This window comes from Acipenser ruthenus, chromosome 36 (assembly GCF_902713425.1).
Source record: "Acipenser ruthenus chromosome 36, fAciRut3.2 maternal haplotype, whole genome shotgun sequence".
NCBI classification, from domain to species: domain Eukaryota; kingdom Metazoa; phylum Chordata; class Actinopteri; order Acipenseriformes; family Acipenseridae; genus Acipenser; species Acipenser ruthenus.
Window position 1 is genome coordinate 8,128,949 of NC_081224.1, and position 18,086 is coordinate 8,147,034.

At 38.4% G+C, this 18,086-nt stretch overlaps 2 protein-coding genes across 3 annotated transcripts in view; one reads left to right on the plus strand and one right to left on the minus strand.

Moving 5' to 3' along the window:
* Positions 1 to 222: 222 nt before the first annotated feature.
* On the minus strand, positions 223 to 18,039 carry LOC117965554 (interferon-induced protein 44-like). The gene is made up of 7 exons (XM_059008258.1): positions 17,858 to 18,039; positions 17,718 to 17,778; positions 14,390 to 14,600; positions 6,297 to 6,425; positions 5,441 to 5,582; positions 3,035 to 3,132; positions 223 to 730 (listed from the first exon to the last, which is right to left on the minus strand). The coding sequence occupies exons 1-7, from the start codon at positions 17,877 to 17,879 to the stop codon at positions 569 to 571; spliced, it is 825 nt and encodes a 274-aa protein (XP_058864241.1). The 5' UTR covers positions 17,880 to 18,039; the 3' UTR covers positions 223 to 568.
* Positions 17,799 to 18,086, plus strand: part of LOC131706682 (interferon-induced protein 44-like) — a 65,789-nt gene continuing 65,501 nt past the window's right edge. For both annotated transcript variants that reach the window (XM_059008254.1, XM_059008256.1), the window contains exon 1: positions 17,799 to 17,913. The gene's annotated coding sequence lies outside the window, so the exon portion shown is untranslated. The remainder of the gene's footprint in view (positions 17,914 to 18,086) is intronic.

Consider the following 18,086-nt stretch of genomic DNA (forward strand, 5'->3'; position numbering starts at 1 on the left):
CATAAATAGGAAACAAAAGCAGATTTTATTTATTTATTTCAAAAAACATCATTCACATTTCATTCATGATTTTCCCCAGTCTTTTACATTATCGCAGAACATTTGTTAGTTTTAGCTTTTTTAGCTGCTATTAATAAGGAACCGGTTAAAGGAACTTCCAACATATAATGCGAAGGTTATAATTCAAAGCCACGTATTGATAATTTGTTTCTGTTTATGCAAAGCTGACGGCAGTAGTGCCCTATAACCTGCTTTGAATACGGGCTATGCCACCGCCTGTCTTCATCGCTCCCAGTCAGTGTAGGGGTTGAATAATAAGAAGTGCCAATTCCAAATTGGGAATAAAAATGGTGAAAAAATGTCTGATTCTAAATTTATTTATATAAATTTAACAAAGAATATACAAGTAGAGGATTCATAATACAAAAAATCATAAATACAAAAGGTAAATCTGTGATAGAGCTGTTTGGGTGTTACTTTTTGTATCTGGGACCACAGCCTTCTCCAACTGGAAATCAATTAAACTTGTGAATGGGCTCAGCGTGCTTCAGGTGTGATATGTGATACTCTACATTCTCTCTTGAAAGGGTTTTGCAGCCATCAGCATTTGACCAACTGCCTCCAACAGCAGTGTTCCTTTTATTTGGTTAATTTTCATCTCCTCAAAGTAGTTTGAAACCACAAGGACGTTGCTCACTGAAATTCTCATGTTCTTTGCTATGTTTTCAATCTGAAAGAGAATGAATAAAGTATTTGTTTAGAAAGAACAGCACATTTCAATGCCTGCTGCATGTGTCGTGTGAAACATGCTGTACTTGATGTCCTCCAGAAATACTGCACAGCGATTTTCAGTTTTATTTTACAGCTTTTTTTCTTTTTATTTCTTTGTTTTATTGCCACACAAACAATCATTGTTGTATTAATAAACACTTGAATATTTGGGTTTACCTTGACCCATCCAAAAAGGATGGCTGTTTTCTGGACGTTTGGGTTTTACCACATTTCACCAAAATCAATCTATGTTTATAAGAAATAATTTTAACTTGTGACAGAGACAGAATGATTCTTGGTGATACATCTCCCTCCTGACCTGTGAGGGCACTGTGTAAAGGGAACAGAGTGCCCTGGACTGGATGGCCAGATAATTCATTCCCAGGGTTGTAAGTCGGCCATCTTAGAAAGGGGGCGGAGCCACAATACTACAAGTCATTGCCCCAAAATGGTCGCCGATGTGTCAATCATTGATTGGAGGAAAAGCGATTGCACTCCTTACCAAAGGAGGCAAGACTGATGGTATAAAAGGGGAAGTGGCCAAGCAATCTGTTCCTTTGTGTGGTTAGATATGCACCAGAAGGAGACCGTAATTTCCATTACACGAGAGTAGATGTTAAACTTCATGCTGATTTGAACTCGGCTCTCGCCAAGATAAGCACCAACTAAGACGTAGCTTTACAGTAAACTAATGTGATCCATCTGTGTCTCCATCCATTTGCGTTTCCTTCCATATGATGATGTAGATATCCTTCTGCCTGGTGTTGATGGCTGAAGTGTAATGCCGGCTCCAGGGATCAGCTTATTTTGCCTCCCTAGCGCATCAGCACACACAACAGCTGCGATGCTGGCTCCGGGGATCAACCACAGTGCGGTCTCCCCAGCGCATCAGCATGACAGCCATCTGGATTGAGCTAAGTAGGGAACATCTCTGGGCTCTTCAAGTGGGCACCTTCCATCCTCTGTGTTTCGTCAACTAGCCCACGACACCTCAAGAGGGCTCGACAGTGATTCTGGTGTCCTAGCATCACTCTCCTCCGTCCCCCACTCAACTCAGCCCAGCTTACTTACCAACACATCAGCGTTTCTTTCTTTCTATTGTGCTTGACATCCCCAACCACAATCTTTCCGTCTCAACCACAGCCAGTTGTTGCTTCTCTCTGCTGCTTCAGATAAGTTCTTCACTGTGCAACGCAACTCTTGGCCACTGAATCCAACGTCTCTGAAAAGCCAGGTTGTAGAGTGTGCCACAAATCCTCGACAACTCACCTCCACTGGGTAAACCCGGACTCTCCATCCTCGCTGTTCCGCTTCAGTGGCTAGTTGAGCATACCGCAATTTCTTCCTCTCATACGCCTCATCTACAGCATCCTCCCATGGCACTGTTAACTATACCAGGTGAACAAGGCGTGCTGATCCAGACCACAAGACAATATCTGGTCGAAGGTTAGTGGTGGCAAAATAAGCCGTTGACCAACATCTGCCAGCATTTTCCAGTCTCTAGCAGCTTCCAGTTGTCGTGGGCGAGGATTGAGTTTAACACCTTTTCTTGGCGGTTGCCCTCCTGGGCGGAGGAATGTTGTCTTTTGTGTGTAATGTTTTGATGGAACTGGTGGCAACTTATTGGTCATGTTACGCTTGTCTTCCAATGCTAAGGCCAAACATCGCAGCACCTGGTCATGGCACCAAGTAAACCGTCCTTGGCTAAGAGCCACATCTGCTAAGAAATGAATAATAATAATAATAATAATAATAATAATAATAATAATAATAATAATAATAATAATAATAATGTTGCAGGTGATGAACACAAAGGACACGAGGGATCCTCTCCTACCCAGAGGTTTAGGTTCTGTGTTAATGGGAGAACATCATATGTTGACCTGATGAGGAAACTGATCCTGCTCTGTTCCATTGACCATAGGTCTTGCCAGCCAATCTTGCCGCTGTATTGCCTGTTAACATTGTTATTATTTACTGCTGTTTCGCCATCAAGCAATTGGATTACAAAATAAAACACCCTTACACCTGGATTATCATTGTCTGTTTGATTATTGATCACCTGCACCTGCACACTGTTAACCACTTTGCCACATAACTTCATACAGTTCTTCTTTCCTGTATCTAGTGTTTACTTGAAAAAAATCACCCATTTATCAGTTCAGGTCTAGTGCTACTTGGACTCTTCTTACTAAATCTTCTTGAATAGCCCTGGATTTTATTAGTGTATGTTACAATCCATGTTGATATTGTTTTGACTCACCTTTTGTTTCATATCTCTTCTCCTGTACAGACTTTTCAAATCCTCAGTTTTCTCAACAAGTTTATCAATGAATGTAACAAGCAGCTGGCATGGTACTCCTGAAAAATGATGAATTAGAAGTGTTGTGTTATAAGTATAGTGTGATGATGGATAGAAAATAAGATCATGTTTCAGGTCAATCACTCACATAACAGACTTGATTAACACTAATCATCAAAAACCTAATGTTCCTTTACCCCTGTAGGTAGCGTTACCCAAGAAAAATGCTTATCAGGATCATTGAAAACAGACCTATTTTTTTTTTTAATTTAGAGTGCCCAACTATTTTACCCCCAATTTGGAATCTCCAACTATCATCGTTTCTCCTCAACAAACAGCGATCTCCACACAGTGCAGCAGATCTGAAGGTTCAGTGAGTATCCTCCTATCCCACAACCAAGCCAACTTCCTTTTTACACCCAACAAACCAAGAGCGGATATCAGCGAGGTACCAACCTCTGGAAGACAAAGACCAGCCCTGCAGATCTCCACCCAGGCTTACCAGCTGTCTGGCCTGTAGAGTTCACTGTGGCTTGATGAGGAGAGACAGTCCCTGACGGCTTTTCCCTCCCTAACCTGCTGGAAGCGTCAGAGCCAATGCAACGCCCCCTTGGACTCCCCAGCGCAGACCGGTTGACTGCGCACAGGCAGGATTTGAACCTGCTCTGTAGGACTCATCCTGCACGCCGCGCGGCACTGCTTTTGCCAGATGAGCCACTCGGGGATTCTTCACCAGACCTATTTTTAAGCAGTCATGTTCAACGCAGCAGTCATTACCAGCTAGATAATCTACCACAGTGAGCTGAAGAAAGGAGCACTTAACCAAACACAAGATACAAATTAGAACATAAGAACATAAGAAAATTTACAAACGAGAGGAGGCCATTCGGCCCATCTTGCTCGTTTGGTTGTTAGTAGCTTATTGATCCCAGAATCTCATCAAGCAGCTTCTTGAAGGATCCCAGGGTGTCAGCTTCAACAACATTACAATTATTTGGGTAAAAAACTGCCTCCTATTTTCTGTTCTGAATGCTCCTTTATCTAATCTCCATTTGTGACCCCTGGTCCTTGTTTCTTTTAGCCTGACTGCATACGACATGCCTTTTAAACCCGGGATAATTCTGGTCGCTCTTCTTTGCACTCTTTTATTATTATTATTATTATTTGTTTATTTAGCAGACGCCTTTATCCAAGGTGACTTACAGAGACTAGGGTGTGTGAACTATACATCAGCTGCAGAGTCACTTACAATTACGTCTCACCCGAAAGACGGAGCACAAGGAGGTTAAGTGACTTGCTCAGGGTCACACAATGAGTCAGTGGCTGAGGTGGGATTTGAACCAGGGACCTCTTGGTTACAAACCTGTTTCTTTAACCACTGGACCACACAGCCTCCTCTTTTTGAGCAGCAATATCCTTTTTGTAACAAGGTGACCAGAACTGAACACAATATTCTAGGTGAGGTCTTACTAATGCATTGTAAAGTTTTAACATTACTTCCCTTGATTTAAATTCAACACTTTTCACAATATATCAGAGCATCTTGTTGGCCTTTTTTATACCTTCCCCACATTGTCTAGATGAAGACATTTCTGAGTCAACATAAACTCCTAGGTCTTTTTCATAGATTTCTTCTTCAATTTCAGTATCTCCCATATGATATTTATAATGCACATTTTTATTGCTTGCATGCAGTACCTTACACTTTTCTCTATTAAATGTCATTTGCCATGTGTCTGCCCAGTTCTGAATGCTGTCTAGATCATTTTGAATGACCTTTGCTGCTGCAACAGTGTTTGCCACTCCTCCTATTTTTGTGTCGTCTGCAAATTTAACAAGTTTGCTTACTGTACCAGAATCTAAATCATTAATGTAGATTAGGAATAGAAGAGGACCTAACACTGATCCCTGTGGTACACCACTGGTTAACTCGCTCCATTTTGAGACTTCTCCTCTAATCAGTACTTTCTGTTTTCTACATGTTAACCACTCCCTAATCCATGCACATTTTAACAGTCTGAAGCTAGCGCACAATATTTATTCTATTCTCAACAGGTGAAGATGTTTACCTGGTGGAGGTGGCAGGGATATATAGTATATACGAGAGAGAGAAAGCAAAAGAAGGAGGAAAAGAAACAAAACAAAATAAAAAAAACAATATTGTATATCGAGCACATAAAGTATATAAATATACACACACACACACACACACACACACACAAGATACAAATTGCACATGATAACAGTCTGAAGCTAGCGCACAGTATTTATTCTATTCTCAACAGGTGAAGGTATATATATGAGTATATAAAGTATATAAATACACACACAGAGAAATTGGCACACACAATGCTAATGATATATTACCAGTCTCTGTGAGCATTCCAATGAATTGTTCATAAAACTGAATCAATGCTGGGTGCATATTTTCAGCGGTATGAAGTGATAGAACCAACACAACACAGTGGATTTTGTCTCCTTCCATTTTTGATTTCAGAATATCGTCAAACTAAAAAATAAAAACAAAAATAAGTTTTAGAAAACAGTTACCATTTCTCAAAAGACACTTAAAATATTACCAAGAAAAGTACCCTTTTTCTGAGATTATTGCATTTTTCTTTTTAATGCCTCCAGTTAGTCATCTATATGCATTGAGAAGCAGAGCAGCTATTCAGAGACTGAGGTCTATTAAAATGACCTGCTGGATATCCAATGAATTTGATGACGATGATTAATAATACATTTTATGTTTGTGATTTATGATTTTTACTGAGAGGGAATGTTTTAACTGACTTATTAAGTATGGTTAATTGCTGTGGTTTTAACTCACACAGTTTTAGTACAATTGAAATAAGCTGTGTTTTCTTTCAGTGTAATAATGGGGAGAATTCCCCACTCCCCCTAAAAAAAAACACGATGCAAAGATGTGTGTGTGTGTGTGTAAAGATCAAGCCTGACATGATACACCTGACATTAAAAAAATAAAAAAGCTAAGGCTGTTTGAAAGTTGTATCTACTTCTGACATGAATTTGAATTTTAAAGGAGCTGAAAGCATTAGTTGTAAATGCATGGTGTTTTTGTATTCACTTGCATTGCATCATACTGTGTGAAAATAGTATTCAATGATGTTACAGCTGCTGAGCCACTCAAAGGAGCCAATGCGCTTTCAAAATGCTTTCTACAAGTCTTTTACACATCACTGCATTAACATTACTTACATACCTTTGTGTCTTCAGCCACTTCACCATCTATGATCTTCTTTAATATTATCGTGGCATTTACTGTTTTCTCCAATTCAAATCCTGCTGTATCAAAGATTTTCATCTTGTCATTGAATGTGTGGCATTTTAGCTGCAAAGAAATTATACAATGATCATATTTATTATGTGTATGCATTGATGTTATGTGTAGCATGCTAAAGGTATAGGTACATTAACACTCAAGCCCAGAAAACCCAATTTACCTGAAGTGCTACAAAACTTACTCGACTGCGCCACCCCCAGGTTAAATATAGAGCAGAAGGAACTCAATCTGGTCTTTTAACAAGAAGTACTTAACCACATTCCGACAACTGCAAACACGTTTCAATTAAATGAAAAGTAGTGAGACATGAATTACAAAAGTGTAGTTTTATTTACAAGTAACAAAATAATGCATTTAGCATAAACAGTTTATTTTTTACTTTTTTTTTTATTTTTTTAAACACATAAATGGTGGATTATGAGTTACAAAATTAAAAAAATCAGAACACATGCAAAACTGTTATGCAGACTCGCTTCAAAACCGTAGACAAAAATGAAAGGAGTGTGTTAGGGACACGTCAGGCACAGATCTCCTATCAACAAAGCAGGGGCGGATCCAGACTGTCATGAAGGGGGAAACCTGATACAAAACATACCATTAAAGTAAACAATATATTGACATTTTTAACGAAAGAGGGGGGTCCGGACCCCCAATAATAATAATAATAATAATAATAATAATAATAATAATAATATACAGTACACATTTTATATAATGCATCAACCTGCAATTAATGGGTTACACATAAATATATATATATATATATATATATATATATATATATATAAAATTATTTTAAACAATACGGTGCATCGACCTGCATAAATCTTATTACAGAGATAAAGATAAACAACATCTGGATAGGCACAGAGTGTGTGGGGGCTTTAGGGCCCGGTCCCAGGGAAAAGTGCGTAACATGTATATTATTTAATTGTGTTGTCAGGTGTATGAAGTGTGTAGCGCTGGCAGAGTTGAAGTTGAAGTATTTGTTTAAACGTGTCATCGCTACACGTACGGTGTACCCTGAAGCCGCCATCGTAAGTCAAAGTCACAAGACGGAATTGTCTGATTCCAGTCAACGCTGAAAATTAAAATAACTACCAGCAGCCGTCGCAGTCTGAATATTTCTGACTGACAAATGAAGAAACCAATAGCGGCAGCTGCAGGACCAATTCTGAGTCTGTACTGGCAGGCAAGATCTGTTTGTTTTTAGATAGATTTTGAGAAGTTGCACCCAGCAGGGAGGTGTAGGACTCTACAGCTCATATCAAGTTCCAGAAAAAGAAGTTAGTTAGCACTGCCCCCATTGACCTACAATGAAAGGTAGGCCTACATAGTATCTAAATATAGACCTCATGGGAACTTACTGTATGTTTCTGGTGCAATAAAAGCATTTAAAAAAATCGTTTTTGTAGTTATTTTTATTGTGAAGTTGAAAATAAATTGTCAAATTTTGTCCTGTCATTTGACGTCATAATTTTTCAACTAAGTTGAAAAAGTCAGTCATATTACTTTACATATTTATATGTGGTATCATATATCTTCTTTTTAATGTTTGTCATTAGTATTTTTAGTGGGTTTTGGCTTTCTTGAAACTCAAATTAACTCTACTTGTCTTGCAATAATTAAGAATGGTTAACCAATTAAAATGGAGAACGCAGTTCATGAAATGTAAAAATGTCTGATGCATTTCCTCGGGTAACTTGACATACACATCTCCTGTTTAGCCAATCATAGCTAACTTTAGTTGGAACCCAAAAGTGACACTCAACAGACGAGTTCTGGATGGGGTCACCGAGCTTTACAGAAGGACCGGGATGAAGTTAGTTACTTATTCCGGATTCAAGGCTGAAGTTAGTTACTGATTCGCACAGTTATGTATGGAATATTAGCTCACATTCTAAGGGGGAAATCACATAGATAGTCTGCATGTGCCACCTCAAGTAAGGTATCATTTTAAAGATTGAGCATTTCTTTTCAACATAAAGTAGATTGCAGAGTGGCACAAGTAGGCATTCACAGGCTATGCTGTGAAATATACACACACACCCTTCTTTTTCTGCATATTAACACACATTGTGAGGGCTTTGCCACCTCAAGCTGGGTGTGATGTTGAAGGTTAAGCAGTTGTCTTGCGAATACAGTATGATGCATAGTGGCATGTACAGTACTATTAAGTGCTGTTTAGTATGAAATTTAGAGCATTTATTACGAATTGTAAGAAAAAAAGGCCTTGTTTAATAGCAGATATTTAATTAAAAAGTCACATGTTGTTTTGAACTAAGCAACAAATACACTATGTGAAACTAACTTCAGCCTCGAATTGGGAATAAGTAACTAACTTCAGCCCTCGAATTGGGAATAAGTAACTAACTTCAACCTCAAATCGGGAATAAGTAACTAACTTCAACCTTTGAATCGGGAATAAGAAACTAACTTCAGCCCTCGAATCGGGAATAAGTAACTAACTTCAGCCTCGAATCCAGAATAAGTAACTAACTTCAGCACTCGAATCGGGAATAAGTAACTAACTTCAGCACTCGAATCAGGAATAAATAACTAACTTCAGCCTTGAATCCGGAATAAGTAACTAACTGCAGCCCTCGAATCGGGAATAAGTAAGTAACTTCATCCCGGTCCTTCTGTAAAGCTCGGTGCCCCCATCCAGAACTCGTCTGTTGAGTGTCAGTTTTGGGTTACAACTAAAGTTAGCTGTGATTGGCTGAACGTGTCGGCAGACAGGAAGAGCAAGCCCCGATTTCCTTAAGTGGAAGTGGGCGAGGCTGAGGGGAATGATTGACACTTTGTGCTTGCACAGTTCAAATAAAACATATTTAAATAAACTGTGGAGCTGAAATACACAGCTCAAATAAAGGTCTTGCGCACCCTAGCGTAAACTGAATTTCAATTTAAGGGAAGCTGTTTTTTGTTCTTGAGTAAACTGAATTTTAAATTGAAGAGAAGCTGTTTTTTGTTCTTGAGTAAATTGAATTTCAATTTAAGGCATGCTGTTTTGTTGTTAATAGATGTATTTTTGTTAATAGATGAGTTTGCATTATATTATTTACTTTTTGTTACTTTCCCCTCTCATATTGTTAGCTCGTAGTTCATGATGACATTCGAACGGGTTTCGTCTGCTTTTCCCTGGAGGAGCATCATCTGCCTGTTACTCCCTGTCTTTAATACAGTTCCTTTGTACAGATGAAATCCTTCACTGACGGATTGCATCAACGGATTTAAGGGGGAATGTGTGGTCACCAAATTGTTTTATTTTAGGGGATTATGTTTGTGTATCACTTGGACTTTCCGACAAAATGGTAAAACATTGCTTCGGTAAAATTTGGTAAAACACACTCAATTACTGATGGTTGAGTATAGAGCCCTATATTTTTCAGGACTTAGGACCCAGGGGAACCCAGTGGCATGCATGCATTCAGGGCGCGGTTCTGGAGCTAGTCGTAGTAGTATACATTACCACGGTCGTCCTAAAACCCGTCCAGAGGCGCCCGGAGGCACCGGAGATGCCTGGCGGAGCCCGGAGACGCCCGGAGTCTATTATTATTATTATTATTATTATTATTATTATTATGCTCCAAGCAGAATGGCTGGAAGCATATTGTTCTTCAAGAGATTATTATTATTATTATTTTCTTTCCTTCTGCCGCAATGGTAAATCTTTAAAGCCCATAAAATGAAACCGTAGGTCAAAACTTATCTCCTCCGAAACCGCTTAAGCTAGAGCTCTGAAACTTGATGTACATGTTTATGAATGGTCAATCTTTAAAAGTTATTCAAAGAAAACGTTTTCGTCAATGACGGCCATGTTTATGACATCAGAGGTCAAAAGTGAAAGTAGTCGATAACTCCTTATAGAATGCAGATAGGGCCACTGTTACAATGGACCACATATAGGAACCCATATGTGTTCTATCAAAAACAGTTATTGCCTGTGACCTTTGACCTCTCTTATGATAGGATTATCACTATTGTTATTTCTTATCGTCTGCCAAGGACTTTAACAACCCATAAAATGAAAACCGTTGCACGAAATCGCTCGCAGTTTGGTACATGACTACTGCTAGTTGACCCTGAAAAAAATGGAGCGAATAGGTCACATGGTTTGGCAGCCATATAGGATTATGTATTTTTGGTAACTCATTTTGAAGACACTAAAACAACAAAAAACATTGCTGCTATTGCCCTCAAACTTCTCACATATGTTGGGGAGGGGTGTGCAATTATACATATCACGTGACGTGACATATAGCCATCATTTTGGAATTCTACATTTAGCTTTAAAATGCAACTCCTCCAGTTACTATGGAACACTTATAACAACCCATGTTTGCTCTATAAAATAATGTTAGCCTGTGACCTCTGACCTTTACTAATGGTCAAATGGCTTGTTACTCATTAGAAAGGGCCATGTTTACTATGGAACACATAGTCTAACGGTTCACTAGTACCTTGGAAGCCTTATAGTTGCTGGCAACTCTAGTTATTATTATTATTATTATTATTATTATTATTATTATTATTATTATTATTATTATTATTATTATTAATGAAAATAATAATCACGTATTTATGTATTAATGTATCGGGAAACAGACAAAGCAAGTACGTTTCACGTTCTTTAGCCTGCAGCAAACCTGCAACCAAACAAAGAACATCAACTTCCTTCTATGTGTTTCATTGCCGCTTACTTTTAATAATGATTTAGGCAACTCGATACAACTTTAACAACAACACACGTGTTGTTATGTCTCTCTGTTCCGTCCACAGCTGTGACCCAGTACAGAAACATCTCAAACAATATCTATATTGACACACTATGTTTCTCCTTCCTGCTTTTACATTCCAGTCAAAAAATCTACAGCACCATGTACTGTGTGTATTATAAATGAAATAACAATACAACACTAACACCCCTTTTAACATTAGGATACTTTTTCCATTAAGAATAGGTCCATTTTTTAAAATGTGTAGACTATTTCTGTACCAGAAATAGTTTTACAATTTAGGATATAGTATGTCACTAAAATGTAAAACCTAGCTAACAATTTTACGTTGTTACGTTTCATTGCCACAGCCCACTTTGTCCGTGACGTCCTGTGTCCTGTGTCCTGTGTACACCGCCAGCTCTCTGCTTTCCTGTCCAACCACTCTCTGCTCGACCCTCTCCAATCTGGCTTCCGCTCTGCTCACTTCAACTGCCCTCCTGGCTGTCATTAACTCACTAAACTCTGCCAGAACTGCCGCTCTCTCCTCTGTCCTAATTCTCCTCGACCTCTCTGCTGTCGATCACTCTATTCTACTATCCTCTCTCGCTGACCTGGGAATCTCTGGCACTGCTCTGGCCTGGATCTCCTTCTACCTCTCCAACCGCACTTACCAGGTAACCTGGCGTGGAGCAACCTCCACACCTCACCCTCTCTCAACAGGAGTCCCCCAAGGGTCAGTCTTGGGTCCTCTCCTGTTCTCTCTCTACACCCGCTCCCTGGGCCCCCTCATCGCATCCTCCAGCTCATCCAGAACTCCGCTGCTCGTCTGGTGTTCTCTCTGCCTCGCTTCTCCCACGCAACTCCACTGCTCCGCTCGCTCCATTGGCTTCCAATCACCACTCGCATCCAGTTCAAGACTCTTGTACTCGCCTACAGATGCCTTGACCAGACTGCACCCAGCTACCTCGAAGCCCTCACCTCTCCCTACACCCCCACTCGACCTCTCCGCTCCGCCTGCACTAGAAGACTGGCTGTACCTCCTCTACACTCCCCTGCCTCCAGAGCCCGCTCCTTCTCCACCCTCGCCCCGCAGTGGTGGAATGACCTTCCTACAGATGTCAGGACTGCCCAGTCCCTGACCACCTTCCGGCACCTCCTCAAGACTCACCTCTTCAGACAGCACCTGTAGAACTCCACTTTTCCCTCTGGACACTATCACTCTTTCTTAAAGGTGCTTCACTTGCTCTTATCTGCCCCCTATTTTACTGCATTTAATCCTGTACTTTAGAGTTCTGTAATCTGTCACAAGTGTTATTTAATCTGTAGTATTTTGTATTTAATTATATCCTAATGTAACTATCACTGACACTGTTATCTGCTCCGTTATTGAATCGTATTTTGTCATACTTGTACTTGCTAGAACCGAAGTCATTGTATTTTATCTTGCTCTTAATTGTATTAATACTTGTACTGTGATTCCTGAAATGTATTTTTGTTTACGACTGTAAGTCACCCAGGATAAGGACGTCTGCTAATAAATAATAATAATAATAAATAAATAAATAAATAAATAAATAAATAAATAAATAAATAAATCAGTGTATTCCAGGAGATACTGTCTCACTGATATATATACGTATATGTATACATATCTACCTAGCCTACCTCACTCGCTCAGAAGCTCAGGAACACAACACATTGAAGTCAATACCCCAGTTAAGGGGAAATGTATCCTTATGTGTTGTGCTTAAATGTAATAGTTCAGGTGTTTTGTGCCCCCTCCAGCCCCTGGAGTTTATTTCAGTTAATCACAGCGCCTTCAGTAGCTTGCAACAGTTTAAGTGACGGTTGTTACACTGACACAAAATAGAAGAAAATAAACGAAAGAACAGATATAAGCAGCTCACAAACCACTAACATAAAGAACAGGATTTATAAGGGGGGTGTAAACTCAACAGATGTGTTTTACAAAGTGTCTGGAAATTGTAAAATGTTTTTATATCTAAGTGTTTGCAGTAGGCTATATTTCCTGTCACGTGTTATGAGGCACTATGATCTATTTTGGGCTAATTGTAGACGAAATAGGCTAAAAAGAAAATATACTAAAATATTTTAAGTCACCTTTTATTATCTATGTGTCAACAATGTGTACAGCGTATCAGCACAATGGATTTGTATTTGATTTATTACTGGTAGCTTATAGACTAAAATAAATAAAACAGAAAGTGTACTATTTGATGTGTAGCTTACTGCCGTACTGTATAAGCCAATAACAGCTTTACATTCGTACATTATGTCATTTTAGCACAATGACTTGTACATTTAAAATAAATACACAAAACGTGCGTGTGTGTGCGGTTTGTTTTAAACTGGACACATCGACATTTCGGAGTTGGACTTATACAGAATCACTTATTTATGTATTAATACATTGGGATACAGTGTTTCTGTACTGGGCCACAGCTGTGGACAGAACAGAGAGACGTAACAGCAGAAGTAAAGTGTTTAGAGAGAAGGAAAAAGAACAGACAGAAGCATGCTAGCAAACCTGTAAGTGAAGCCAACTGCTTCATGAACGTGTGTTGTTGTTAATGTTGTATCGAGTTGCCTAAATCATTATTAAAAGTAAGAGGCAATGAAACACATAGAAGGAAGTTGATGTTCTTTGTTTGGTTGCAGGTTTGTTGCAGGCTAAAGAACGTGAAAGGTACTTGCTTTGTCTGTTTCCCGATACATAAATACATAAATATGTGATTATTATTGTCATTATTATTAATAATAATAATAATAATAATAATAATAATAATAATAATAATAATAATAATAATAATATGCTCCGGGCTCCTCCGGGCACTTCTGGACGGGTTTTAGGATGACCCCACATTACCATTTACAATGGCTTTCTATGTGACAAGTGCAACTGGTCCGGTTAAAAAACACAAGTATTAAATCACGCAAACAGTGGAAGGTAAGCGTTCACAGTTTATATTAAAATTGCAACATGATGGGTTTGAAATAATATCGATTTATATACTTGTGTTCACATAACACTGCAGCTAACTGTAGTTACAGTCCTGATTGGCAGGATATATGTATACAAGAAAAATATCTCCCTTTCTACATTTTTCTATCAACATGTAGACTAGTGTCCCCTCGGCTTAAAGCACCTGAACCTCATGTGCACTTGCTGCTTTTTTTCTCTGCTGTTACTGCCAGTGAGATGACAGGACACAGTAATTAAGCACACTAGATGAGAAGTGTAGGAGGTGTTGGAATTTAAACACTTACATGTTGTGTGACGCTTGTTTGTGCACCTGGTCTCACGGCTTGAATGTTTTGCACTCTGCCGTTGAGTTCTTCTCTCCTGAGTTCTGAGAGCACAGAATTTAGAAAGCTTGACTTTCCGGAACCCACATTGCCCGAAATAAGAATATTTGTTGTGGAAGCCTTAGGGTGTGGTTGGTGGTTTTTTATTTCTTCTTGAAGTTTCATGTAAGCACTGTAAAACAAGTAAAAAATGAAAAGAAATGTCAAACTTTAAAAAGCTCAGTCTTACAAATATTTCAGAAAATACAAAAATAAAAATATAGCTGCAAGCAGCAATGTAGGGGGCCAAGTATGGCAGTATGGCTGTATGGATATGATATATGACTATGGATATGGCTGTATGGATATGATATATGACTATGGATATGGCTGTATGGATATGGTATGGCTGTACAAATATGACATATGGCTGTATGGAAGCAGCAACGTACAAATCTGGTCACATAGTTTGGCAGCCATATTGAAATATTGCCCAATCATCTTAATTCATTCATAGACTTTATTTCTCACAGTCTTCTACTATTCTGTCAAGTTTCATCAGTCTACTATATTCTACCATAAGATTATACTGAAATATATGGATATAGACCATAGCTGATATTTGATTGGATTGTGGCAGCCATGTTTTTTAATGCAGCGACTTACCTTGAACAAAGTGTGCCAATTTATCAGTTATTACTTTCCAGTGGTCTGTGCAATTGTGTTGACATTGAAGTGCAATGGTGTTCTTGTTATGGGTTGCAAAAGTTTTTTTACAATTATCAATATGGCCGCCAAACCATGTGACCAAAATGTGTCATTTTCACCAGTACTTCACGTGAGTCTATATGGTCATATAAAGTTTCATGACTGTAGGGTATTGCACTTTGGATTTATGCACAAATGTATGAAAATAGAGCTGTCAATTATTTGCAAGCCGCGGCCATGTTTTTTAACAAAAAATTTTGCATTGAACAAGCGTAAAAAAGGACCTTGCCGTGAACATGCGTGCCAGTTTAGGTGTCGATTGACGTTGTGGTTTAAGACAAGAAGATTATTGAATATTTGGCGCCAATCCAGCATAGCGGGCAAAGTAATTGTTCAATCGACCTCGATTGAACATATGTTTTTTATAGGCCATTGCTGCACTATCTGCTGCCATTGTCACAGTTCCACCTTAAGTTGTTTTTAACGGCAAGAGTTTTGAAAAATTCACAAAATTTCCACGAGATCCAATATTGCGGTCGAACCATGTGACTTTTTCATTTGGGGACATTATCTGCACATAGCCAGCTACCTACATACCCGATTTCATAAGCCTGCCATGAGGTCTCGGAAGAAAGAAAAATAATAATAATAACTAGAGTTGCAAGCAACTTTACGGCTTCCAAGCAGTTAGCGTGAAATTTAAGCGCATTGGCTGTTATAGATGGAACGTTATCATCACAAATCATTTTGGACACAGCTGACTCTCAATTTTGGCAAAAATATTGGAATCACTGGTTAGATGATCAATACTGAAATCTTACTGGCCCACAACAGCCATGTTTTGTACCATAGCAACTTCCCTTGAACAACTGTAAAAGATAATCATACGTAGATCATTTATGCTAATTTTGGCTTCAATCAGAACTCTGCATGTTATATAACAACCATCTGCAGTCAATAAGAAATGATGGGAAGTTTTAAAGCCAGCTTTAAATTTGACCTTTAGCAGAACTTAACCATACTATATAAACCTATTTATGTATTACACATTACACTACTTGCATTACCTATAGTGCTCATATAAACACACCAGTTTTGTAAAACAACAACAGTCACTTCTAATAAATTACAAACATACAAACCTTGCAATTCTGTTCAATCCACAACAAATCAAAACCAATTGATATCAACACACATCCTATATTAAATGATAAAACATAAATACTATATATAAATAGTGAGTATTTCAAAACTACTATCTGTAAAAATCATACATGCACAACACACTGAGATATTTCAGTATAACGTTTAAAAGGGACAGTATTTAATACAGGGTTATAGTAGGTTTAAGAAAGAGCTGAAGTTAATATTCAGATATAAAAGTAGCATTACTGAACTGCTTTCATGTAACGTTTACATGGGGCAGTATATAATACCAAATTAGTCGTGGGTTTTTAAGAAATGATTACAGTTAAATGCTTTAGCTAAAAAGTATTCACAAGTTAGTCACCATGCATATAAAACAAAGAGGATGGAGAGAGAAATGTGAGATTTGAGAGACAGTCTTACTAAACTCTATAGTTATTGCGTGATCACTTCCAGAATTTGTTTCCGAAGCATGTCTGGGTTTGGTCTGCGGAAAAGGTGGCAACCCTACTTACAGTGTGTGTGTCCGTATGTGTCGCCTACAGTTCTGCATATGCCTGCATGTCCACGAGGATATTTAAAGTAAACAAACAACATTACTCTGGTCAGCTGCAATTATACTAAAATGTCCGCTTTTTGGGGGGATTCTCCGAGGGAGCTTTACCGTTACAAGTGTATTTCATAGCGCAAGCGATTCTGAAGAGTTTTGTGTATACTTTTTTGTTACCTAAAATGACCTATATTATTAATTATAAAAGCCAGTCAATCGAAATTGTTCAAGTGTACAGGTGGAAAATGTGGACGTGAAATGTGTATGTTTTCATCTGCAGTTCACGTTGAGCTGCTAAACAGCGATTAAATAATGATACACAGTGTTTTAGAGAATATTTATAGTAAAATGTCCGTTTTTTGGGAGGATTCTCTGTGAATAGCCGTACGATCTTCACAGATACAATTCTATTTCATAGAGCAAGCGATTCTGAAGAGTTATGTCTATAGTTTTCAGTAGAGATTAGCTCAATGAAAGATGCGCTCACAATGTTGCGCCACCCCGTCTCATGTAGTCTTTTAAATAGGTTACACGCGCGGCTTCGTTACAACACATTCAGGATTTGTGATTGTTTTATTATCAGTTAAGTCAGTAAAAATAATTTTATTTAAACAAACTGTATTAGTGTGACTTGTAAAGCTCATGTATCAGACATGTTATTGTTTCGATTGTCTTTTGGTTTAAAGGATGCATTTTTTTTTCGAGTACCTTCTGTTTAGCTTCAATAGCGTTTCACAAAAAGAAAAAAAAATAATAATAATAATCCTAACAAAAACAATAGGTTTCCCCAGACTACGGCTTGGAAGCCTAATAATAATAATAATAATAATAATAATAATAATAATAATAACAACAATAGATGTCCAGCAACTACGTTGCTTGGCCCCCTAAAAACTGATCACTTACTCATCACTGAATTCAACTTCACGCCATGGATTAGGGAGAAGTGGCTCTGGTCTCGGCGGTTCTGCAAAATAAGGAGAGATACATAAATACGCACAACTGTTTTTTTCTGTGGTAAAGATGAGGCTTTTAATATGATTTACCGCATGATGGTGATCCTCCCATTGCAGCAGATGTTGAGATGAGGATATGTATTGTGGTAGGTGCTCTGAGGTTACAGAAGTAATGATGCTATTAAAGAAAAACAAACTATATATATGGTAGATGAGGTGACACCCCCTGACGAAAGGAAATCTAAATCCAGTCTATATTTGGTTAAATGGGAGGGGCATGGTAAGATTCTTCTAGTAAATGACTGTCTGTTTGCTATAT

Excerpts from the sequence above, each read along its gene's own strand:
- LOC117965554 (XM_059008258.1), bottom strand. The coding sequence starts at position 17,879 with ATGGGAGGATCACCATCATGCG. Across the intron at positions 14,601-17,717 it reads GAAGTTGAATTCAGTGATGA|TGCTTACATGAAACTTCAAG; the intron begins GTAAGTGATCAG and ends CTTGTTTTACAG. Across the intron at positions 6,426-14,389 it reads AAACAAGCGTCACACAACAT|CTAAAATGCCACACATTCAA; the intron begins GTAAGTGTTTAA and ends ATTTCTTTGCAG.